The sequence below is a fragment of the Prionailurus bengalensis genome, chromosome A2, assembly GCF_016509475.1.
Source record: "Prionailurus bengalensis isolate Pbe53 chromosome A2, Fcat_Pben_1.1_paternal_pri, whole genome shotgun sequence".
NCBI lineage: Eukaryota > Metazoa > Chordata > Mammalia > Carnivora > Felidae > Prionailurus > Prionailurus bengalensis.
The window spans coordinates 140,294,913-140,320,375 of NC_057348.1; the positions used below are offsets into that span (position 1 = coordinate 140,294,913).

General features: G+C 36.9%; 1 protein-coding gene across 1 annotated transcript in view; it reads right to left on the reverse strand.

Moving 5' to 3' along the window:
• The window catches only part of IQUB (IQ motif and ubiquitin domain containing), a 58,266-nt gene that overhangs the window by 15,534 nt on the left and 17,269 nt on the right, over positions 1 to 25,463 (reverse strand). The window contains exons 7-8 of the mRNA XM_043589382.1: positions 17,564 to 17,774; positions 5,902 to 6,077 (exon numbers count right to left, since the gene is read on the reverse strand). Of these exons, the coding sequence (XP_043445317.1) occupies positions 5,902 to 6,077; positions 17,564 to 17,774 (387 nt within the window). The remainder of the gene's footprint in view (positions 1 to 5,901; positions 6,078 to 17,563; positions 17,775 to 25,463) is intronic.

Here is a 25,463-nt window from a genome sequence, read left to right on the forward strand (position 1 = left end):
CCATCCAACACCTTCCTACCCTGCAATTTTTAACTCAAACTCTACCTTTTCCATAAAAATTCCTAATATGTTTTGAACCAATGAAATCACTAGTATCTGAAGTCCTATTGTACTCATAAACACACACACAAACACACGCGTGCACGCACACACACATGCACACACACACACACACAAATATACCGTGTTTCTATTTCAATAACTCAGGGAAATTAAATTTAAACTGTTCTATAATTATTTTTTTGTTAATTTTATTTCTCCCAAAAGATTATAAGAAACAAATTCTCATGTGTTTCTATATATCTGATATGGCCTACAGTACTCATTCATTTGTTCCACAAATATTGATTGTGTTTACTATATATTAATGTATTAGGTACAGAGTAAACAATACTGATTTTAAGAACTCTCAAATCTCATAATATGTAAAGATAAGAAAACAAATAATTAAAATAAAGGATAATTCTGCTTCATGATTACAGGTAAATAGGTAACTAACCACAGGATGCTATGAAGCAATTACTTAATGAAAAGAAAATATTATCTAAGGTGAAACCTGAAGAATAACCACGAATTAGCCAGAGTAAAGGGAACTGATTCTTCACAGTCAAAGAATCCTAGATTTGAAGTTCGAGTTTCCCTAGTTAGTACTAAAAGATATAAAAAAAAATCTATTGACGAAGCTGTTTTTATACTTGGATATATTTCTGCCAACACTGATAACCTGGTCTTCATTCAAGTCTAAGCTTCTTTGATTTCAGCCCTTAAGGTACTTTTTTTACCCTGACACAGGAAAATGCATCATCTTTGCTTATTTCTCTTTCTTATTTCCTTTTTCCTTTGAATGCTTTGGCTATAATAAGAGAAGTACAACAATCATGTTCTTAAACTGCTTCAGAAAATAGGAGCGTAATAAATTCCATTAAGCTGCCAACAAATGAGACAGGGAAGACTCTGGAGGAGAGAAACAGAAGAACAGCAGGAAGAGGCATTTCAAGGAAGGGAAGGTGGAGAGATAACAAAAACCTTGAGAGCAGCAGGCTCCCACAAAAGAGAAGAAATGACTGTACTGTGAGAGGAGGGCTTTCTTCCTCCTAAATTAATACTCGGGTCCCCAAGGGCACAAATTAAGAATAACCCTAACCCCCAAAAGCTACTGTGTAGTGATCAACTTTCCTTTTACACAGCAAAGGGGTTTTGTTCATACACAGAGGACACCCCTGTGCACTGTGGTGCTCAGAGAGAGGCAAAAATCGGTTGTATTTTCCTATCCCATTAGCTGTTGGCCACCAGAGTATGGGAGAGAAAAAGAAAAACATTTAAATGACACAGCTAACAAGGACTGCAGTTTTGTAGCTTGTGATTGTGAGAGGTGGTATGCGAATCAAAGAAAGGAACGGCCTTGACTCTAGGGAAAACCTCTTGCAGAAATTCAAATTGTCTCTTTAACACAGTTTGGGTAAAGAGAACCCAAGATACATTAGAAACTGACTGATGGTTTTTCACTCGAATTTCTTGACTTGCTCTTTTTCACCTCTGTCAGCTTGTGAGTTTTTAACCTCTGATAACCTGTGGAGGTCAATGTTTGAGGTGTTAAAATTACAAATTATTAACTAATACTTCAAAAATATTTAGATTAAGCCTTTTATGGAGAATGAAGGCTTACTATAGAATCTATAATAACTGATTGGTTTAATGTCTATGTCCATGATAAGAAGATTAAAAATATTAGTTCAATAAACCACATAATATTTAGATACAGTGAAGTTAAACTAAAACCAAACATAAAATTCTATTGTTGACAGTTATTTCCAAATGATAGTAAAGTAAATATTTTTTTATATATCTATGTGTTATAGTGCTAAACATGGACCTGAAAATCAGCATTATGGCTCTTGTTGTTAGTTTTGACATTTGAAAAAAACTCTGACCTTGTCTAGCTTCAGGGATTCATTATAAGCTATTTTTTCTTAGTTATCAAAAACACTGTAGGATAATAAGTTACTTCAACTTTTTTGAAATCAGCACTGTGTCCCCCTGAATATTAGAGACAATGCTCGGCATGTGTGAGGGGCGAAGTAGACAGGCATAAAGAGGAATGGATATTGTATAAGAATTTGCAGGAAAAACTATAAAATCTATCTTAATTGCTTTCTATGATGTTTAGTATGGCATCCTATACAAAAAGGTGATTTGAATGAATTTGCATTAGAATAACAAAGACTTTATAATTTACCACAACAGATTAAAAGTATGTCAAAGTCACTGTTAATATTTTTAAAGACTGGACTAATTAGTCTATGTAATGGACTAGGATTGACTTCAAGTGTAGCAGTTCCATTCTGGTTGTGTTTTTCTTGCTCTCTACAACATTTTGGTCAAAACTGAGGTAAAATTCCCTTGTATCAGCTAAAATGTCCATTTCCTCTAAATCTTAGCCCATGAACGGGTGAGATTAATTGGTTCATCAGCTGATGTAACCATAGATTTAGAACTCAAATTCTAAAACCTATGATCCACAAAAAGCCTTTCCCTTGATTTCTACAAGTTCGTATAGCTATTTTTTCCATCGTTCCTTCAGTCTTCTGGTCTTGCCTCTTTGTGTGCTGCCCTAAATCAGTATGGACACTAAGGCCCAATCATTTCTCTCATTCTCACTCCTCTTACCAAAAAAATTATCTTGCACTTAATGTTTCATTTATTTTATAATATAACTAAAAAGTCACGAGGAACCATATTGTGCCCAGCTGTCTCCTCACTATGCTTTCTCTTTTTCTCTCCTGGCAACAGTCAAAGATTTCCATTTTCCTGGCAATTCTTCCTACACTCGGGATCTTTCAGGGTCGCACTTTCTACTACAACTTAACAGTTTTTACAAAAAACAAAAACAAAGACCACATTTTTCTTCCTCGTGAAAAATCCTATGAACAAAATTTCTCTATCTCATCTTTTTTTGGCAAGATTTCAAGACCTTCATAGAGTGCTACATACACTTCATAAGAAAACAATGGTCATTAAGTGGCTCCAGAGTCAATATGAAATGCTGGGACCTTACATTCACATGCTTTATAATTCAAAAAAAAGCTTAGATACAATGTTAGGCAGAGGCCTGGAGGGGGTGAGGAGAGGGGTGGGTGGTGGTGCATAAAGGCATAATAAGAATAGACACTGTATAAGTATTTACAATAAGAATTTTAAATAGTTCATAGGAAACAAAGCATCAGAGAAAGCATAAGTAGGAATTCCTGTGGAAGCTCCAGCCTCAAATAAGGAAGGGCAGATGCCACTCGTCTTCCTTGTCCCTTGTACCTCAGAGGCCCCCATCTCCTTCAAACACTCTGGGTCCCTGTTGCCCTGGGTCTATGCTGTCCCCAATGGTAAGGTTAACAATCAGACACATAAGGAATATGGTTCCCAGTGATGAAGCTGGATTCAAGATAAAGTAACTTGCTAAAGGAATAAGTTTAGTTTGAAATATGATCCTGGAGAAGTATGAATATTATGCTTCCATACGGGAGACATATCTTTCCTAGAATGAAGATACTCAACAATTTGAAGTGACAGTATCTACATTGTATAATTTCTTGACAATACTTGAAATATGAAATTACACAACCATTATTTCTGTCCCTTATTTTTCCTTCCTGCCTTCCTCCATAAGCATGTATTAATACTCTGTGATATGCACTATGCTAGAACATGAAGATACAGAGATAAAAAATACCTTTGCTTAAGAAGCTCAGTATCTAGGAATGATTCAGACATGTAAATAGATACAATAAAAACTGACCACTACGGGGGCACCTGTGTCTCAGTCTGTTAAGCTTCTGACTCTTGATCTCACGATTTGTGGGATCAAGCCCCAAGTCAGGCTCTGCATTGGCAGCATGGAGCCTCCTTGGGATTTTCGCTCTCCCTCTCTCTCTGCCCCTCCCCTGCTTGCATGCTCTCTCAAAATAAATAAGTTTACTTTAAAAAATTTTTAAAAATTGACCACTATTTACTAAGAAGTGAAACAGGGTCTCATGAAAGCATATAGTACAGGCTAAAGCAGGAGGATCAGTAGGTCCTTTCTGGAAGAAGGGGTATCTGAGCTTGTTTTGAAGGATGTATAACTAGCTACTAATGAAGGAGGTAAAGGATGCTCCATGTAGAGACAACACTGGATGCACAAGCATGCAGAGCACGTGACCTTTCTGAGGACGTGCAAGTAACCAAACATAGCTGGAGCGGTGTGGCTGTAGTTTGCAAGGAGAGATGACAGTGAGATACCAGAAGGTGCGGTGTGCTGAGTATCAATTGTGAAAATCCCTGAGGGGCAGTGAGGAGGGGCAGGGGCAGAGATGTGTTTAGTGAGGTCACTATGGCCATGGTATGGATGACAGAGGAGGGAACTATGAAGTGAGACTGGAGGCTGAGAGCCTAATTTGGAGACATGAAGTAGTCCAAATGAGAAGGAAATCCATAATCAGATAAGTCACTGTCAATCTCACACACACACAAGACAAGGCCTGGCTCATGACAGCTTCCCAGGGGACATAGGAAAGCAAAGAGAGGAGCTGCTCCATAGCGTCTCCTCAGAAGCCTCCCATCCTTTCAATTTCCAGCAGGATCACAAGACATTCCACCAAGATTCAGATTCGCTACTGAATCTGGTTCAAGTCTTTGCCTACTTGGCGTGTTTGGATTCATGCAAGGGCATCAGGGTGCCATGGCAGAGCCATTTCCCTGTAGACAGTAGTAGTGGGTTTGAAAAGGAAGTAAAGAATTGAGACGATTATTAAAGTAGCAGAACAAACTGGTTGGTGGCTGGATGGGATGCCAAGGATAATGCCCAGGTGTCTTCAGCAACTGAGCAGATGATGAAACATTCATAAAGAATAATGATGTGAGTGCTACAGAACAGCATCTGTTTGGAGATGCGGGACCAGGGAACGGTGAGATGGTATAATTTCAGTGTTGACATGTCAACTTAAGGTGTACTGTTGGGACACCCAAAAGCAATTACAATAGGCAAGTTGTAATACATTTGGATACATGATTCCAAAGCTCCTTAGAGAGGTCTGGTCTGGACCTGCAGGGAGTTCCAGGATGTAGGTAGTAGTTAAAGCCACAAGAAAAATTTGAGATCAAAGGAGAGTGTATTAGTAAAATGAGAGGAGGGCATTTAGAGTATCGAAAAAATATGGTATTTAAAAACGAATGTTCTCAAGTAACAAGAATCATACAACTAGAATCACTATAGGCAAAGATCTAGAAGAATGCTATCCCCTTTCTTCTTGTGGCTGGATTGGCTTTTAATTGTTTGGAAAGATCAGATTTACAAAAGGAGACTGGTCACTATGGAAACAGGCTATGCAATCAATATCAAACAGAACAGGCAGTTTCAACACAAAAAGATAATTAGTTTTTCCCTTAATTGTATGTTTTCATGGTTTTCAACAATCATATACATTTTTGGTCAGAAACTTCCAGTCAGTTAATGACCTGGTGAGCAAAAGCAAAAACACTCATCTATAGCTCTTTTCCCCAGGTTGCTTACTATGAGGCATCCCAAACCCAGACATTTTGTGACTTCAATAACTCTACATTTCATCAGGGTGTGTAATTGATCTAACTTCTGTAGCCAGCCTAAATCTAAATGAACAGAGTCACGAGGAAGGTAGCTTTATTTTATCCTTCATGGCCTAAACTTTTTAGTTAAGAACATATTAATTTCATGTTAATTGTCAATTGTTATTCTAGACCACAGTTAAAAATCTAAAGCTGTATCAGAAAAAAGAAAAAAAAAACAGAAAATTTAAACATGAAAATTCGTACGTCAGTCTCTTCTTTAGTTCATTATTCTACATTTTTAAACTCAGGATTCATTCTTATTTAAATAATTGTTACTTTACTAACCTTATCCAAAAAAGCTTGTATCAGTGCTTCCTGGTTTGCCGTATATGCAATGTATCTATGCCTCCCAATGGAAGCAATTATCTGGGTCTCTTTTTCCAGAAGTTCACACAAAGCAGCTTTCCTTTCAGCCCCAGTGAAAGATTGGTTAATGCGTGCAAGTTCTTCTTGCCGCCAGACTAAAGGAATAACATGAAAGACTCTTGAGTTTTTAAAATCCCACATCTTTTAGAAAATTTTTTACCATCACATCCTGACAAACGGTATTTTATTTTTGTATCAATTTAAATAAAATTATACATGAACATTATCATTCACATTGTACACCTGACATATGAAAAAGTAGGATGAAATGGGAGCTGAGAAACTTAAAGCAATAAAATTAAAGTCAAATAAAGAGAAGCCAAAGGAAATCAGCCCAGATAATGTCAAATCACACCTCCAAGTAAGCACATACTCTCCCTCGTACTGAAAAATATATGGTTTGGGTTTGTAGCAGCCATGAACATGTACTGATACTCAGATCTTTCAGGAGAATACCTGGTTTTGCTACCTAAGCAAAATAAGTCAGTCAGAGAAAGACAAATACCATATGACCTCACTCATATGTGGAATTTAAGAAACAAAACAAACAAGCAAAGAAGAAAAAAAAAACAGAGAGAGAGAGAGAGAGAGACAGAGACAGAGAGACAGAGAGAGGCAAGCCAAGATACACTCTTAACCATAAAGAACAAACTGATGGTTACCAGAGGGGTGGGGGGCGGGGGGATAGGTTAAACAGGTGATAGGGATTAAGGAGTACACTTGCTGGGGCTCCTGGCTCAGTGGGTAGAGTCTGTGACTCTTGAGCTTGGGGGTCATGAGTTTGAGTCCCACGTTGGTTGTAGAGCTTACTTAAAAAAAGGAGCACACTTATGATGAAAAAAATAAAACAAAACGATTTTAAAAAAGAATAACTTCCCTTAGGAAGACATTTTGTATATCTCCCCCCACCAAAAGAAGATCCAAAGACAGTAACATGTTATTTCCTCTATCTATCTATCTATCTATCTATCTATCTATCTTCCTTAATATTTTGATATATGTATAAATACCTATGACTAAATTGCTTTTCACCTTTCCAGCAAAATTCCTCCATCAGATGACTCAAATTTCTTAGCTTTAAAAATAACGATTATTTTTTATGTTGACCACAAAAAAGTGAAGAGCAATTTTCTGATGCATCTATCTGTATAAATAAACATGCATGCACATTTACAATTTCCACCTGGAAGGGAAAAAGCATAATGTGCAAATGATTCAACTTTTCCTCCTGACAAGTCTCACCTACTCTTCTTGAAAGAAAGAAAGAAAGAAAGAAAGAAAGAAAGAAAGAAAGAAAGAAAGAAAATGGAAAAAGAGAGAATACGTGTTGTGAGGAATACAGGCAGGTTACAGTCTCAGCTGCAGCACTTGACATGTGCCGCCATACTGAAGCAGAAGCCGTGTTCTCCCCACAAAGCTCCCAGTCAATGACCGAGAACCAGGGGGAATCAGGGCCTGGCCGTGTCTGCCCAGCAGTGATCTCTTCTGTGGCTACTTGGATCAGCGCTGACCACTCGGCTGGCTCAGACTTCCTCAGAGCTGTTATCTGTTTGAGGCTCTCCATTCCTCGTCCTCTTTCCTTCCCTCTGTCAACTTCCACAAGTGTCAAACTGCATCTTGATGAAGACTTTTCTTGCTCCCTTTCCCCTTTATCTTTTACTGTGACATCTTGTTGTCTGCTTCCACTAGGACCCACATTGACAGTTTTATGCAGAATTGTTGACTTCAATTATTTTCTTCAATACTAGCACTTAGGTACCATTTTAGGTTACTTAGGTAGCACTTAGGTACCATATCCTTACAAAACCTTAAATTATAGCAGCAAATGTTGTAAAGTAATTGTATTTACTTTTTACTCAAACCTATGAATTCAGTTAAGATAATATTTATGGTTGGTTACTATCCATAAAGAATGGGTTGCATGAAAATATCCTAAGAGCAAATTATAAAACGCCAAAGAATAGTATTTTAATAAACTCATTTTACCTAAGAGTAACAGCATATTGTCAGAATTAACTTACATGAGAAAAATGGATTACTACGTCCTACCCTAAACTTAACTAAGTCAAAATTTCTGGGCTCACATACATGCATTTTTAACAAGGGTCTCATTCAATTCTTACACACACTAAATTTGGGGGAAAAATCGTTTTATAGCCCACATTTCAGAAACCTATTTACATTAAAAGAAGCATAGTGTTGGCAAGAACCTTAGAAATCAAATGGTTCAATACCCCACCCACATGTAAGACAGTGTCCTCCTGGCCGCAGTTTGTACAGGTTTAATTCACTCACCCTGGCCTGGGACCAGCTGGTGAAGAAACAGAGTCAGTCTATTCCTTGTTCCAAATGGCATCCCTTTGGATATCTGAAGGTAGCTGTCACGTTCCATTTAGGTTTTCTCTTTTCCAGACATAAACACTTCCCTTTCCTAAATTGCACATTATTTGATATAATTTCATGTCTCATCAAGGTCAAGCTGCTCTGTTATCACGGCACCTCTTTGAAATATAGCATACCAAATTTCTGACAAGATGGAGTTTTATGCACAAGCGGCTAACTCTCCTCTCCTAAATTCCCAGTTACATGAACCAAGAAATATGAAATGGGAGAGGAGAGGAGGAGACCCAAGTCAGTACTTTAAGTCAGAGAGGTACAGCCTATATACTGGAAATCAGGGGATTTAAGTTATCGCACAGATACTGCTAAAAGACACTCAAACAGGCACAAACATCCCCCAAACTGCTGCTGTCTCATCTCAGAAAGCGGACATAGAAGAAGGTAGTAAACCTGAATTCAATGCCTTAGAGCTTGAGAAAAGAGCAAGTGATTAATCTATTTGATAGTTTACTATGTTTTAAGGAAGTCTTTGAAAATCCTTAGGAAGGAATGAAAGAATGCCTACACTTCAAGTCAATGCAGAAAACAATAATCACAACTGTTTATGAAAAAAAGGCAAAAAATTAAAAAGAGAAAGTATAAAGCAAGGTGAGAGAAGCAAAATCAAGCATCATAGTTATATTGAAAAATATAAAATGGTTACTTTTTTACTGAAAATAAGTTAGAACAATTTTTTTATCCAATGACATGTTTTCAAGAGACACACTTAAAACAAAGTGACACCAAAAGTAAAGGTTATACATAAAATGTTGATAAATGTGAACAAAAAAGAAAACAGAAGCAGCAATATTAACAGTATATTGAAAATAGAGGGGAAAACATTCAAAATTCGGTTATTGGGATAGGAGACAATTTTATGATGAAAGGTATGACCCTCGTGAATGCTATATGCAAAATCACATCCCATCTAACTTGTAAAGCAAAACTTCCATCAGTTATAAATACTCCTGGAGTGAGCATACTTTATTTATATAAACATAATTAAAATACAAATGAGTCGATCTATTTCAAGTAAAGAAGTATTAAAAGCATTAAAAAGTTTAAACAATATGATTAACAAATTTAAATGATTCAAGCTCTGACCAACAAAGGCTGAAAATATGCCTATTTTCAAAGCTCTATGGAGCATTAAATTTATACAAATTCTAGCAGCAGGAATAAAAGAAAACAAATTCCCCAAATCAGAAATGCCAAAACTGCATTTTGATACTGTACAATTAAACTAGAATTAAAAACAAAAGTTTAGGGGCGCCTGGGTGGCTCAGTCGGTTAAGCGTCCGACTTCGGCTCAGGTCACGATCTCGCGGTCCGCGAGTTCGAGCCCCGCGTCGGGCTCTGGGCTGACGGCTCAGAGCCTGGAGCCTGATTCTGATTCTGTGTCTCCCTCTCTCTCTGCCCCTCCCCCGTTCATGCTCTGTCTCTCTCTGTCTCAAAAATAAATAAACGTTAAAAAAAAAAAATTTAAAAAAAAACAAAAGTTTAAAAAGAATAGTCCCAACTGCTTGGAAATGTAATAAATACCAACAAAAATAAAATTTAAACAAAGAAGTTAAAAGTAAGACTGTCAACTATTAAGAAAAAAAAAAAGCCCCACTACATATCAAAATGGATAGGATGCTAAAAAATTGAAGTGACACAATTTTGGGGAACTTTGCAGAAATAAGCCTGAGATTCAAATCAGGTACCTCTGAAAAGTGTGTCAGGGCAGGGGAAGATTTACAAAAAGCTGTAATGTTTGTGACAGTTACTCATACACCTCCTCTGGAAAATCATGTCTGCTGGGTACTTCTCTCATTCCCCATTATTATTTAAGTAACTAGGAGTGGCTTTGATACCTGGATAAACACACAAGGACTGGGAACTCATTCAACCATGGTTGATCTGTGTTCTTCATAGAACGTGGAAGCAAACAAAAATTGAAGCAACAACCTATTGTTCTTTATTCTGAACAAACATTCCAAAAAGTCACTCTAGTCTTTGACATTTATCGTAAGCTTCAGTTCATTCTAAGTTTTCAGATATTCAGAACTGTTCCTGAAAATGTTTTCGTGTCACATTTTGAGTCATCCTTGTGATTGTACACGTAGTAACCTCAGTCTGGAATTTACAGAGGATCTGCACGTGCACTTTCACGAGCAGGACATTCATGGACACCTTCCCGCAGGTGGCAAGCCTGTCCTCCACCCGTGCAGGTTTACACAGCTTTGGTTTTGTTCAAGTCACCGTCACCCCAGAACACACAAGAATATGCTGGCTTAACTACAACAACCTCTCTTACAACGTCTCATTCTCTTCTCTCTCAATAGACACAGGAACCGTGGTTTTAAGGTGTAGACTTTGCCTTAGCTTCCTTTCTATTCTTAAGGCTGCTCTGAGAACAAAATCCTGTTGTTTTTTTTTTTCTTACTGTACTATTTACTTCATCTCCTGTTTGCTTTTTGATTCCTAGGCCCCTCTTTTCTAACTAAACAATACAATAAAAATAACACTAACACCATGTTAGTGGTGGTTACCATGGAGTGCTGGTTACTATGTGTCAGGCTCTGTCTCAAGCTCCTCATGCATATGAGCTCATTTAATCTCCTGACAAACCAGTGAAGGAGGTGCTACTATTATCCCCTCTTTTACAGAAAAGGAAACTAAGGAAAACAGAGACTTGTCCAAGTGGCACCAAGACTCAAACTCTGGCAGTCTGGTTCCATGTTACAGACTCTTAAGCACTGCTCTCCCACTTTTCAAAAACATGTAATCTTTTCATTGGACAGTCTCTCTATGAATCAATTAGTTGGTCTACTACTGAAAGCCACACTTACTAACCAGCTATCTAATTCTTTCCCTTTTCATGGAGATAATTTATTATTACACTGTCAGAATGACAAAGTTTCAGAGTCTCATGAACTGCATTCTCTGGCCATAGAATCAAACCTATTTTTTCTCTGAACTTTAAAAAACTCGTTGGCCTGATCTGGTTACTGTACCTGCCAAAACCTTATCGTTTCTTTGTCAATTCAAAACACTCAAAAATAAGTATTGAGCAATTATGTGAAAGGAACTCTATAAATTTCAATGGTGCATACAAAAGTGAGAAAGACACAATGCTTTCTTGAAGGCCTAAATATCTCCTTGCCTCTCCCTAGTTGGAGACACTATAAAATTCTTCCATGAGGACAGAATTTTCACTTCTCTTTCTACTTATTTTTACCCAAAAGCCTGACATTTTTCACCATTAGGCATAAAGACTTCCTTTAGATAGATCTCTTCTTGACCCAAGATTCCTCTTATCTTCTACCAGGTATGATTTAATTAAGTAAGTGTAGTCTTCCGTTGTTATATTACAGGCATGATTATTTTCTCATCATATTGCAGGGATATTTCAAAATACATCACATTTATATATAATTTATATAATTACAAAGTATATTTTCCTCCTTCTATTAAAATTTCAGATTTACTTTAACACCAGTGTCTGCATTGGAAGGTAAATATCTAAAGTGTTGTTTCTGGCCCTTGTCTGTTATAACCACTGTCTGTTATAATATCTAGTTTTACAGTTTTTATCATACTATTTCTTCTTCCTCTCGACTTCCAATTTGAAACCATCCTGATGAGGCCAAGGACAGGCCAGTGGTACTCTTTGTAAGAATCCACTTTGCCCTTTACCAGGAATACATTATTCAGGCACTGGACAGCTTGGTCTGTTCAAAAAGAAGATTTTTAAATTTAAAAGCAAAATTGTCTTCAGCAAAAGAGTTGTAAATTTAAGGGCTAAATTATGTTGTGAAAATCCAGGAAATCCATGATTGATAACTTTATCCTTTAAGAGCAGTTTTACCAACCAAAAGAACTTTAAAAATTTTGACAAAATCCATATAACCAAAGGCAGTGTATGAATTAAAAGAAAAATTGCTTGCTTGTGGAAATAATAACTGAGAATATTTATCTTATGGGATTATGTAGATGTTCCCAGAAAGCAAATAAAAATTGAATGATATAAGTAAGCCTATTTTACTTCCAGTTTTACATCAGAAACCTTTGGGACTGGTAATAAATTTAGGCCACTAGGATATTATTTAAGCTATGCTGCCAACCTCAAAGAGCAATATACTACTCTCCTAGATTAATACCGGGTGAGTCTGGATAGATGCACTCAAATTCACTTATATGAATATATATATTCAGACTTTACATTTTGCTTAAATTATAGTATGACTTTTTAAAAGGAAACAATCCAGTGAAGCTAATTAGAAATGAAAATAATGGTCTTTAGGGGCTCCTGGGTGGCTCAGTCAGTTGAGCGTCCAACTTCGGCTGGGGTCATGATCTAGAGGTTCGTGAGTCGAGCCCCACGTGGGGCTCTGTGCTGACAGCTCAGAGCCTGGAGCCTGTTTCAGATTCTGTGTCTCCCTCTCTCTCTGACCCTCCCCCTTTCATGCTCTGTCTCTCTCTGTCTCAAAACTAAATAAACATTAGAAAAAAAAATTTAATAAAAAAAGAAATGAAAATAATGGTCTTTAATTCCAATAAAATTCTCCATTAGATGTCCCTGTAAGCCTATGGTAAGGAATGGAACATGGCATCAGAAAAATACCATGTCCCAACTACTCATAAGGAATAGACACACATAGGAATCAGGAGTGGATGGACAAAACCTATTTTTTATCTGAATTGACAGTTTCCAGAGCTATACAGAGAAGACATTGAAGAAAACGAGAGATTCTGCCCCATATCATAAAAGGTATGTTCCATAGGGATGATGATAATTAAAACAAACAAACAAATAAATTGGAATGCTGAATTCATTTTCCAGTGTTGCCGTAACAAAGCACCATAGACTGGGTGGCTTAAACAACAGAAGTTTATTTCCTCACAGTTCTAGAATTGATAAGTTCAAGACCAAGGTGATGGCAGGGTTAGTTTCTTCTGAAGACCTCTCTCCTGGGCTTCTAAATGGCCATCATCCTTCAGTGTCTTTATATGATCTTCTCTATGTGTTTGTTTGTGTCCTAATCTCTCCTTATAAGAATATTAGTCATACTGGTTAGGGCTCATCCATAAAACCTTATTTTTTCTGAATTGCTTTTTTGAAGGTCCTATCTCCAAATTCAGTCACATTCGGAAAGGCTAGGGCTTAGGACTTCAACATGTGAATTTGGGGGGAAACACAATTCAACCCATAGCAGATATCAATAGCCACCAATATTTTTTTAATGTTTATTTATTTATTTTGAGAGAGAGAGAAAGGCAGACAGAAAGGAAAGAGAGAATCTCAAGCAGGCTCCATGCAGTCAGCACAGAGCCCAGCGTGGGGTTCGATCTCAGGACCCTGAGATCATGACCTGAGCCAAAATCATCGGCTGCTTAACCAACTGAGCCACCCAGGAGTCTCTAATATTTTTAAAGAAAAAGATATTAAAGGAATTGGTTCATTTGAAAGAATATGTTTATTTTATCTCCTTAACTTATCTTCTCAGACAAATCATCTAATTTCCAGGGTCTGAAGTTCAATTATAAAATGAAAAGGGGTGCCTGGGTGGCTCAGTTGGTTAAGCATCCTAATTCAGCTCAGGTCATGATCTCATGGTTTGTGGGTTTGAGCCCCGCATCGGGCTCTGTGCTGACAGCTCGGAGCCTGGAGCCTGCTTCGGATTCTGTGTTTCCTTCTCTCTCTGCCCCTCCCCCACTTGTGCTCTGTTTCTCTCTGTCTCTCAAAAATAAATAAATGTAAAAAAAATTTTTTTTAATTAAAAAAATGAAAGGATAGGACTTAGCACCTAAAGTCTGTACACATTCTAAAATTCCTGAGCTCTAAACTTGCAATTTCCAAACAAGAAATGGAAGAACATACAAGATTTTGTCCACCAGTAGCAGTTTATATGCATCTGTTTTTTAAAATTCTCATTCACAGACTGCAAGCCTATATGGAGAGAACCAAGGAAGATTCAGACTGAATACCCAGAGCCAGATGATGTCAGTGGACTCCAGAAGCTAGAAGTCAAGGTACCTTGAGATCAGAAGTAATAATCCGAGAAGAGTCAGAAAAGGCCATTAGCACAAGTCAAAACAAACCAAAGGGTTAGCAGATTCAATTCAACAATGAGCAAGGGTCCTATCAGGCACCCTCAGTACAAATGTACACAGTTAAGACAGTGGTGTTTACAGGGAATTGTGGGCAAGGAAAAGAGGCTCTGAGCCCAATCTGTGCTGTCAAGAGAAGTTTCCTAAAGATGATAACCCCTATGCTGAGTCTGAAATAAGAGTGACAATTCAGATCAATAAAAGGAGTCATCCTCAACATATTGCTGTAAGAAAAAACAAACAAACATAAAGATAAAATAGTGTTGCCTGGAAATGGTCTTGACTTTGATACATTATATTAACTTATGTAGTTAAATTAATTTTCTTTAATGATCTATTTTGCTTTTATTACTGAGGGACAGATTAACCAGAGGAAAAGCTGAACTTCCTTTTAGGAGTTTTAATTTAAACTATGTAATTGTTACTATGAGCCACAAGAGGGCAGCAGTTTCAAAGACTACAACAAAACTTAAAAATTATTATTCTGAGAGTTTTAAATTAGAACTTTAGGGCTAGAAGAAAACTAAAGAGATGCCTCTTTTATATAAGAAATTTCATTTTATTCCATATAAATCATGTGTAGACATATAAAGTATATCTGGTCTATTTTAAGATAGAAAATCTGTATAAAATTATTTACAAATATAAAATTATTATAGTTGTAATAACTATTAATAACTAATAATAATTATAGTTATAATAGAACTATATATGCATAATTATTTGCACTTTTAAAGTACTTTCAGGGGCGCCTGGGTGGCGCAGTCGGTTAAGCGTCCGACTTCAGCCAGGTCACGATCTCGCGGTCCGTGAGTTCGAGCCCCGCGTCGGGCTCTGGGCTGATGGCTCAGAGCCTGGAGCCTGTTTCCAATTCTGTGTCTCCCTCTCTCTCTGCCCCTCCCCCGTTCATGCTCTGTCTCTCTCTGTCCCAAAAATAAATAAACGTTGAAAAAATAAATAAATAAAGTACTTTCATAAATGTAACATTTATTTATTCACATATCATAAAGCCCTGTGAAATAGACGTGCCAGATATCAGTAAGTCCTTTTGTAGATGAAGAACCTGAGGCTAAAGAAAATAAGTGACTTGCCCAAGTTAATACCACCAATAAGTAGAAAAGGTAGAACCTCACTCAGCATATTTTCTGTTGTTTTACACAACTGCCTGTCAACCAATAAAATATTACCTTGGGCTTGTTCAGATAGGAATTTGGAATATTATTTGAATAGAGTTCTGCTATAACAGAACTCTAGTTTTATACTTGTCAATAAGATCTTTCCTAGATCTTGCCAACAGTGCTCTCTGTTTAATTCTTAGCATTTAAAAGTAAACTTTGTTTTCATCTAAGAGAGGATGAAAATAGAAGTGAGGTTTAAAGTAAAACAGAAAGTATTTGCAGAGGTCAATGATTAGGAGAAAGACGAGGCAGATGTAAAAGCTGAGGGAACAGGCTGTTACCTCAAACACTGCCACGTTCCTAAAGCCACTCAATTTTGCATGTTACCAAAGAGATAAATTTATTAGCATTGCTTATCAGACCTAGTGTTTCACTGTATTATCTTTTGGTGAATAGCATATTACCATATAGCTATTTAATAGACCCAATATCTGACACCTAAAACTGCTGTTAGAGAGGAAGGGTGACTTGAGTAACAGAACATATAATAACATCCACAAACAGTATATAAAAAGTTACATTAAGAAAATTTGCTTAAAGTTAATGTCATAAATAATCATAGAGAAGTCAAAGACTGTTATTTCTTTGGATGAAAAGACCCTGCTCAAATAAAAAAACTATTGAGGCTACTCTTAATTTTATTTTTAAGCTTTTATTTATTTATTTTGAGAGAGAGAGAGCACAGCAAGAGAGGGATGGAGACAGAGGGAGAGAGAGAATGTCAAATCCCAAGCAGGCTCTGTGCTGCCAGCGCGAAGCCCCTTGCAGGGCTCGATCCCATGAACCATGAGATCATGACCAGAGCCAAAACCAAGAGTCAGACGTTTAACTGACTAAGTCATACAGGTGACCCGAGGCTATTTTTAATTTTGAAAATTCCTCTACATTGTCACAAGAACCCAACTTCTCTACTTTCTGGCATCTAAAGTAATTAGTAACTCTCTGTTCTACTTCCTGGCACTTTAGCTGGTACTACCGGGAAAGTCGAAGCCAGAGATAACTGCATTACATCCTTGGGGTTCCCTTTCATTCACTCACTCATTACACCTGCCAATATTTGTTGGGCATATGAGCTAAGCACAGAAAAAGTGAGAGCATCAAAAAAAAAAAATAAGTTATTCTCTCATGGAGTTTGCAATCCACTGCTGAAAATTAATGCTAAACAAAAAGATATATTATTACAAATTGTGGTGGTGATATAAATGAAAAGTTTGGGGTGCAATGATAACCATTAGATGACAACAGGATATCCAGGTTGGACTGTCAGTCACAGAAGCCTCTGAGTAGGCAACATTTAAGTTGAGATTGGAAGGGAGCAATGAGAAACAACTTCAAGAACAGCATATCTATTGCCCTGAGTACGGAGTGCTTGGCCTGTCAAGTAACTGAAGCTTTTAATTGTGTCAATGACTAACACACATTCTGTGGAAGAAATAAGGCATAAACGTCAATTGTGTAAAGAATATACATCTATATTGATCATTAATGGGTGGGAATTAAAAGGTATTGCCAAGCCCTCCTCTAAAGAACAGAAATCAGAGACAGGATGCTGAATTGAGGGATTCAAGACAGTTCAGTTCTGCATTCACAAATTCCCAAGACCATCAGAGAATCAGATTAGACAATGCTTTCACTTTTTATCTCACGGGGATGATCGAATGAGATAATATACTAAACCACAAAATTTACAGAGCAGTATGCACATTTTATTTATCCACTGTTGATATAAAAGCATCCCCAATTTATTCCCACCTTAATTCCTGTCCCAGGTGTAAAACATTATTCATCTCTTTAAATTCTCTAGGCCAAGATTCCCAAGACCTCATCCTGAAATAAGAAGGCCTTCCTTTTGTCTTTAATACACCTGCTTTTCCTAATAGTGAAAAATTATAAAATTAATATTTTATGCAAAGCCTATTTCAACTTACGTTCCAGTGCATTATAAAGAAGCTCAAAATCTTCTTTTGTCTGAGGATTATGCCTCCGGTGATAGTCCAATTTCATCCATTCTTCTTTTTCTCTTATCTTCCTTTGTTCTTCCTCTGCTTCCCACTTCAACCTTAACATTTTCTGTCTTCTTAAATTCTCTACCATGACTTTAGCATGCCATCGTCTATAGTAAGTCTGTAACACTATTACCTATAGTTAAATTAAAAGGAAATAAAAAGTGTCTACCATCAACTATATCAGATAATAACAAAAGGCAATAGTGATTATTTCTATTCCAATGCAAAAACTACTAAACAAACTGAGAGTCTAGGTTTCCCTCTATGCCAGACATTCTCACACACATCGGGACACATAAGCTGTGGATAACGCACATCATCAATTTGACTCCAAAATCTAGCAAATACACCTTCCTGGGAGGTAGTTAGTACAATGCTTAAAAGCATAGGCTCTGGGGTAAAACTTAGTCTAAATATTTCCTCTGCGACTCACTAGTTGTTTGATTTTGGTTTATTCTCCATATAACATCCTTATCTTAATCCTGGTGCATCACAAGTCCTCAATAAATACTATTATTGTCACTAATATGAATTATCTCTAGTTTATCTTAACTACCATCAGCTTAGGCTCATATTTAAAACACAATTTCATTACCTAAACATAAAGCAGGTAGGTTATATGTAGTAACTACCAAAGGCAGGTTAGATAAAAGTCTCCGTTTAAGAAAACAAGTATTTATTAAATTGTGAGAAATATAAATATGTCTGAAGTTATAGTATAGTACTAAATTCCCAAAAAACTTGCCATATAACTGAGAGATTTTTTTATTTACTAAACTCATAAATAAAAATAAAATGTGGAGAGGCTAGATCAAGATTGAGGACAGAGAATATGCTGATACATCCCTTTACTGTGACCTAATCTCTGGTAATCACGGAAAATCATATAAGCAGAAATCGGTAAGGACACTGGATCATACTAACGGAGACTTCCAAAGGAACAGAAACTTCGAAGAATCCCCTCAAGAAGGGAGACAGGTAGAATAAATTGAAGAGGAATCTATGCCTAATCATGTACAGGGAAGATGGAGAAGCAGGCTAGAAAATACAGAAGGGTCTGTAAGACTGTTTCAAGCCCTAAACCAGTGGATCCGGTGAGCAGAAGAGGTGTGTTAGGGCAAATGGCAAAGTGACTGCTTGAAAAATGCCAAAAGGACAGGCTTCTCTAAAACAATCTAGGGAAACCACATCTGTGGGTGACACCCACGATGAGTAGAAGCCTCTTCTTCATAAAACTAGCTCTCTTCCAGAATCAAGCCTTGGCCATCCCCTAAAACCACTGCAGTAAACAAATACGCATAGCACACTGGACATAAGGGATCTCAAATACCCTGTCTACACACCCAGGAATAACCAAACATTTGGGAAGAATCCACAAAATATAAGGCTCCTCATTCAACAAAGAAAAGTTTACTTTTGTGTGAACAGAAATACCAGAACAGTGGTTCCCAAAGAGTGGTGGTCAGACCAGCAAGCTCCAGACAGAATGAAGAAAGTTGACCAGAGAAATTACTCCAAATATACTAAAAGAACATGTCTCCAAACTAAAGACATAAGCTCTCAGATAGAAAGGGCTCACGGCCAAATCTCAAGCATATCACAATAAGATTACTAGAGATAAAATAAAAACCCTAAAAGCTTCCAGAAAGAGGAAACAAAGAAATGCAAAACTGACATCAGACTTTTAATGAAATAGAGCTTCAGTGTTATAAAGAAAAATAATTTTGAAAACAAGTTTAAATCTATGTGGACTCAAATTAAACTTCAAGAATGAGGTTGATTCAACAGGACTAAGAGGTTTATCTCCCAGGCATCATCTATGAAAAAATTACTAGAGAATGTGTTCTAGCAAGAAAAATAAGTTAAAATGGAAAGATTAAAGAACTGAGAAAACATTTCCAAAAGAGTTATCAAGCTAAATACATCTTATTTGGAAAAAGTCATATATATCAATATAAATATATCAAACAACAAAGTGAAGTTATAAATATATAGTAAATTATAAAGTAAATTATATATATAATTATAATTATATACATACATATATGTATATAATTATAATTCCAGATCCAATCTGACTGGCTAGGAGAAATGAGGGAGGAGGACAAGGAAATGAAAAACAGAAAACCCTGCTAAGGACCTTGACTTATTCATGGAAAAGATAGAGCCTGATTAAGTATGCCTTTGGTATAAAAAATTTAGGAAACAAAAAATTTTTTAATTTTTATAAGGAACCATTAGAAAAACAGAAACAAAGGACCTGCTTTCAACTATAAAAGAACAAAAAAAAAAAAAAAAAAAAGAAAGAAAATGTTTAGTCAAACTGACCAAAAGAAGAAAAGGCTGGTAAAAGAAAAAACAAACAAAATGTGAATAATAAATAAAAACCAAAATGAGATGGCAAGAATGAGTACAAAAATATCAATAGTCATATATAATATTGCTTAAAACAAAAAAGATTTAAAATAAATACAAGCATGAAATCAAGAAGCTCAAGAATAAAGTAAATATGATACAAGTAGAAAGGAATCAGTGAAGACAAAAGAACTTACTACGTGGAAATTTCCTCCTATACTGGCTTTTAACCCATCCCTCTGTGTACAACTCACATCCCACTTTCACCTCCCTAGGAAACTCCTATTCACCTTCCAAGGTTGTATGGGGCAAAGCAGTTTGGTTCTTGATGCCATCCCCCTTGGCAGGCATTTAGAGTTTCACTTCCTCAGCTTAAGTAAGTCAAGTTAGCATTTCTCCATCTGCTTTACAACTTTAAAATAATTGACTGACACTCTTCTCTCTTTTCATGTATTCTTCGTTCCTGTATGTTTACATTTTTTTAGTCCTTTAATACCATTTTACTGGAGTTTGGGAAGTGTTGTAGAGACTTCCATCTCCCCACCTAATATCCATTCTCTCCTACTTCCTTAATAAGAAAACCTCAATCTTATTGAGGAACAACAATATAAAACTTTAAAAATGTATTTGTCACACACTCGCAGTGAGCACAATCACATGACACAGTTTGGGCCAATGAGATGTAACTGGAAGGCACTGGGTGGGGCTTGCAGGGAAAACTCTTGAAGGTAGCATATATGGCTCATGCTCCCTTGACCTCTCCCTTCTTCCTGCATAGATTGCAGACATTATGCTGAAGGTTGACTAACCATTGCATTATCATGTAAGTTATAAGCTCATAAGATTAATGGAATGGAAAGGTAAGAGGAGTTTAGGTTCTTGATGATATCACAGAGCTACCATCCAAGCCCTGTACAGTCAAAAAATAAAAATTAGTTTGGACTGAGAACATAAAAATCTATCAGGCTGGAATAACAGGCATTAATTGTCAGCTATGAAATTAACAGGAAACAATATTTCTTCCAAGGACATACTACAGCTATAAAATGTCCTAACAATCCCCTCCTTTGAGTGAATACTATTATTCTGTGCACACTGAGAAACTTAGTACTCTAAAATACTAATCTATCAGAAACTTTGCTGTTTGAAATTAGATAACCAAAAATGAAGCATCTCACTCTTGGCAGGAGGATCTATGTCAGTTTGACAGAGAGAAGCAGCCTTAACTTACAACAAACATGCTGAACTTCAGCAAAGGAACATTCCACATCTCTCTTAACTTTGTTACCAAAGGAACAAAGCTGGAGATACCATACTTCCTGATTTGAAACCACAATGCAAATCTATAGTAATCAAAACACTATATATTGGCATAAAAACAGAACTATAGATCAATGGAACAGAACAGAGAACCCAGAAATAAACTCATACATACGTGATCAACTAATTTACAACAGAGGACGCAAGAATATACAATGGGGAAGGATGGTCTCTTCAATAAATGCTACTGGTAAAACTGGACAGTAACATGCAAAAGAATGAAACTAGACCATTATCTCACACTATACAGAAAAAATTACTTCAAATTGTATTAAAGACTTGAATGTAAGACCTGAAACCAAAAAAACTCCTAGAAAAAACATAGGTGGTAAACTACTTGACACAAGTCTTGGCAATAATTTTTTAAATCCGACTCCAAAAGCAAAGGTAACAAAACAAAAATTAACAAATGGGACTATATCAAACTAAAAAGCATTTGCACATCAAAGGAAACTATCAACAAAATGAAAAGACAACTTACTGAATGGGAGAAACTATTTGAAAATCATATATCTGAAAAGGGGTTAATATCTAAAACATATAAAAACTCCTAAAACTCAAATGCAAAAAAATAATCATAATAAACAATCCAATTAAAAAATGGGCAGAGGATCTGAATAGATATCTTCCCAAAGACATCCAGATGGCCAACAGACATATGAAAAGATGCTCAACATCACTCATCATCTGGAAAATGCAAATCAAAACCACAATGAGATATCACCTTCTACCTGTTAGAATGGCTATCATCAAAAAGATAAGAAATAAAAAGTGTTGGCATGGATGTGGAGAAAAAGGAACCCTTGTGCCCTGTTGGTAAGAACGTAAATTGGTACAGTCACTATGGAAAACAATATAGAGGTTTCTCAAAAAATTAAAAATTAAACTACCATTTGATCCAACAATTCCACTTCTGGGTATTTATCCAAAGAAGAGGAAACACTAATTAAAAAAGATGCATTAACTCTTATGTTCACTGAAGCATTATTTATAATAGCCAAGACATGGAAACAATTTAAGTGGCTATTGATGGATGAATGGATACGGAAAATGTGACACACACACACACTGGAATACTACTCAGTCATAAGAAAGAATGAAATCTTGCCATTTGTGACAACATGGATGGACCTTAAAGGAATTATGCTAAGTGAAATAAGTCAAAGAGAAATGTCATATGATTTCACTTACATGTGGGATCTAAAAAACAAAACAAATGAACAAAACAAAAATCATAGATGAAGAGAACAGAATAGTGGTTGTCAAAGGGCAGGAAGGTAAGGGCATGGGTGAAATGAGTGAAGGGGGTCAAGAGGTGAAAACTTCCAGTTATGAAATAAGTAAGTCATGGGTATATAATGTACATCATGGTGATTACAGTCAATAATATTGTGAAGCATACTTGAAAGTTGCCAAGAGAGTAAATTCTAAAAGTTAACCATGTATGGTGACAGATGGTAACTAAATTTACTGTGATGATCATTTCACATGTATTTCGAATTGTTATGTTGTATACCTGAAACCAATATAATGTTACGTGTCAATGATACCTCAATAAAAACTTTTTAATTTTGAAAAAATAAATAGCACTAAATGTATGGTGTATTGGAGTTGGTAAGACTCTAATTCAAAGAATTTTAGTATTTTTTTGAGAGAGAGAGAGAGAGAGAGAGAGAGAGACAGAATGTGCAAGAGTGAGCAGGGAAGGGGCAGAGGGAGAGAGAGAGGATCTTAAACAGGCTCCAGGCCTAGCACAGTTTGATGTGGGGCTCAATCTCACAACTGTGAGATCATGACCTGAGCTGAAATCAAGAGTCAGGCCCTTAACTGACTGAGCCACCCAGGTGCCCCAGAATTTTAGTAGTTTTAATATTAGTCAAACTTTGGCCCTAATAATTAGGTGCTCTCTTCTGGGTCTCAAAAAGAAAGAAGTAAAAAAGCAAAGAGCATCTTTTGATTTAACAGCCTTCAGCACTGGGTGGACATTGATTGGGGAGGAACCTATTTAAAATTCTCACAATGAATGGGGCACCTGGGTGGCTCAGTCAGTTAAATGTCTGACTTCAGCTCAGGTCATGATCTCATGGTTCATGGGTTTGAGCCCCACATCAGGCTCTGTGCTGACAGCTCAGAGCCTGGAACCTGCTTCGGATTCTGTGTCTCCCTCTCTGTCCCTCCTCCACTCACTCTCTCTCTCTCTCTCTCTCAAAAACAAATAAAATATTTAAAAAATGTTTTAAAAATTCTCACAGTGGTACTCAAAATGTGGCCTATGATTCTACTGCTGGCCCACATGGCTTCTTACCTTGTTGCCAGGCTACAAATGGCCTCAAGAACCCTGCGTTACAGAGTAAATCAAACACACTATTTAATTTAGTTGACTTTTTTTCTCACAGCAACATTTTTTCAATGAAAGAAGCACTGCATTGACTTACATTCTGCACAAATTCTTTAGCTTTTCACACACTTGTACTTGTGTTGCACTGGCCTTGAGTCCTTGTCACCACCATGGACTGCTTCTGTTCCAATGATGCCCAGAGCTAGAGACCCAGCAAAGCTGAGTCATAATCCAAGAGGACCTTAACACTGAGTTTGAATCTGCCAGAAATACCCAGCAAGGAAGGAGGATTGCTAGTAAGTACTACATCTTCCTTCACAAAACCTAGTAACTACACTTTTCCACTTTCAAAAGCTAGTGTTAAAAGTGTGCAATTCAGTTGAGCAATTTGGGGTAAGAAGAGACTAAATAGGTATTTTTTAAATTTATCAACCCAATCCAGAAGTTATTCAGTAATGAATTAAAGACACATTGACAGGGGCGCCTGGGTGGCTCAGTCGGTTGAGTGTCCGACTTCGGCCCATGTCATGATCTCGCAGTCCATGGGTTTGAGCCCCGCATCGGGCTCTGTGCTGACAGCTCGGAGCCTGGAGCCTGTTTCAGATTCTGTGTCTCCCTCTCTCTCAGACCCTCCCCTGTTCATGCTCTGCCTCTCTCTGTCTCAAAAATAAATAAACATTAAAAAAAATTAAAAAATAAAAGAAAATAAAGACACATTGAGACACAGTGTGGTCTCAAATGTGTTTTATACATGTAGAAAATGACTGAAGGAAATACGCCAATATGATAATATGACAGAGTATTACTTTCTATCAAATTTCTATTTCCGCATCTCCCTTAATAAAAGCCAGGCAAATTGCCCTGGTTGGCTTCCCTCCTTCAAGTTAATGAGCCTATTGCATGGGTTGTAATTTCTTAGCTTCCTCATGGAGGTAGGTTCCCCAGGACACATTCAGGCCAAACATAGGGCCACTGACAGAATGAACTTGCAGGCGATGAAAAGTATGGTAGTTGTTATATGAGTGATCCGGTAACAAACAAGCTGGGGCATGGGAGGAAGCCTTTGTGTTCTCGGGCCTTCTCATTCTCCAAGCTACACTCCTGTGGAGCAGCCAGTCCAGCCTGCCTTCCCCAGACCCTTAAAGCCTACACCAGCCGCAATGCCTAGCAGACTTTCCAAAGACCAAACAACAAATGGACAGGGAACATCTTCTCAAGTTAAGAGCATCCACCTTACCTACAGATCACCTATAGGCCCAATTCTATACAGGTTCAGACATGTGCCAAGCTCCTTTAGGAAAATACACAAGAAGATAATAGTGACTGGACCGTATATATAAATGATTATAGATTACAATTTAAGGAATGTGTGTGTGTGCATGCATACACATTCCTGATAAATTTCTAAGAGATCCTTATTTTATTTCATTTCATTTCATTTCATTTCAATTTTTTTTTTTCTTAGTAGGCTTCATGCCCAGCATGGAGCTCATTGCGGGGCTTGAACTCAAGACCCTGAGATCAAGATCTGAGCTGAGATCAAGAATTGGACACTTAACCAACTGAGCCCCCTGTCACCCCGAGATTCATATTTTTAAACATATTTTATATTTTATGTATATTAAAATATACTTTATTTCAATTGTGAAAATTCTGTCATGTCAAAATAAGTCACTGAAAATTCTCTTTGGGCCTGGGGGCAGGACTACCAGATTAGAAAAGTGAAAGTCTCATCAAATGCTCTCTCCAAAAAGGAATGATAAAACTGTACAAAATTGTTTTTAAAAAAATAATAATAACCATTTCAGG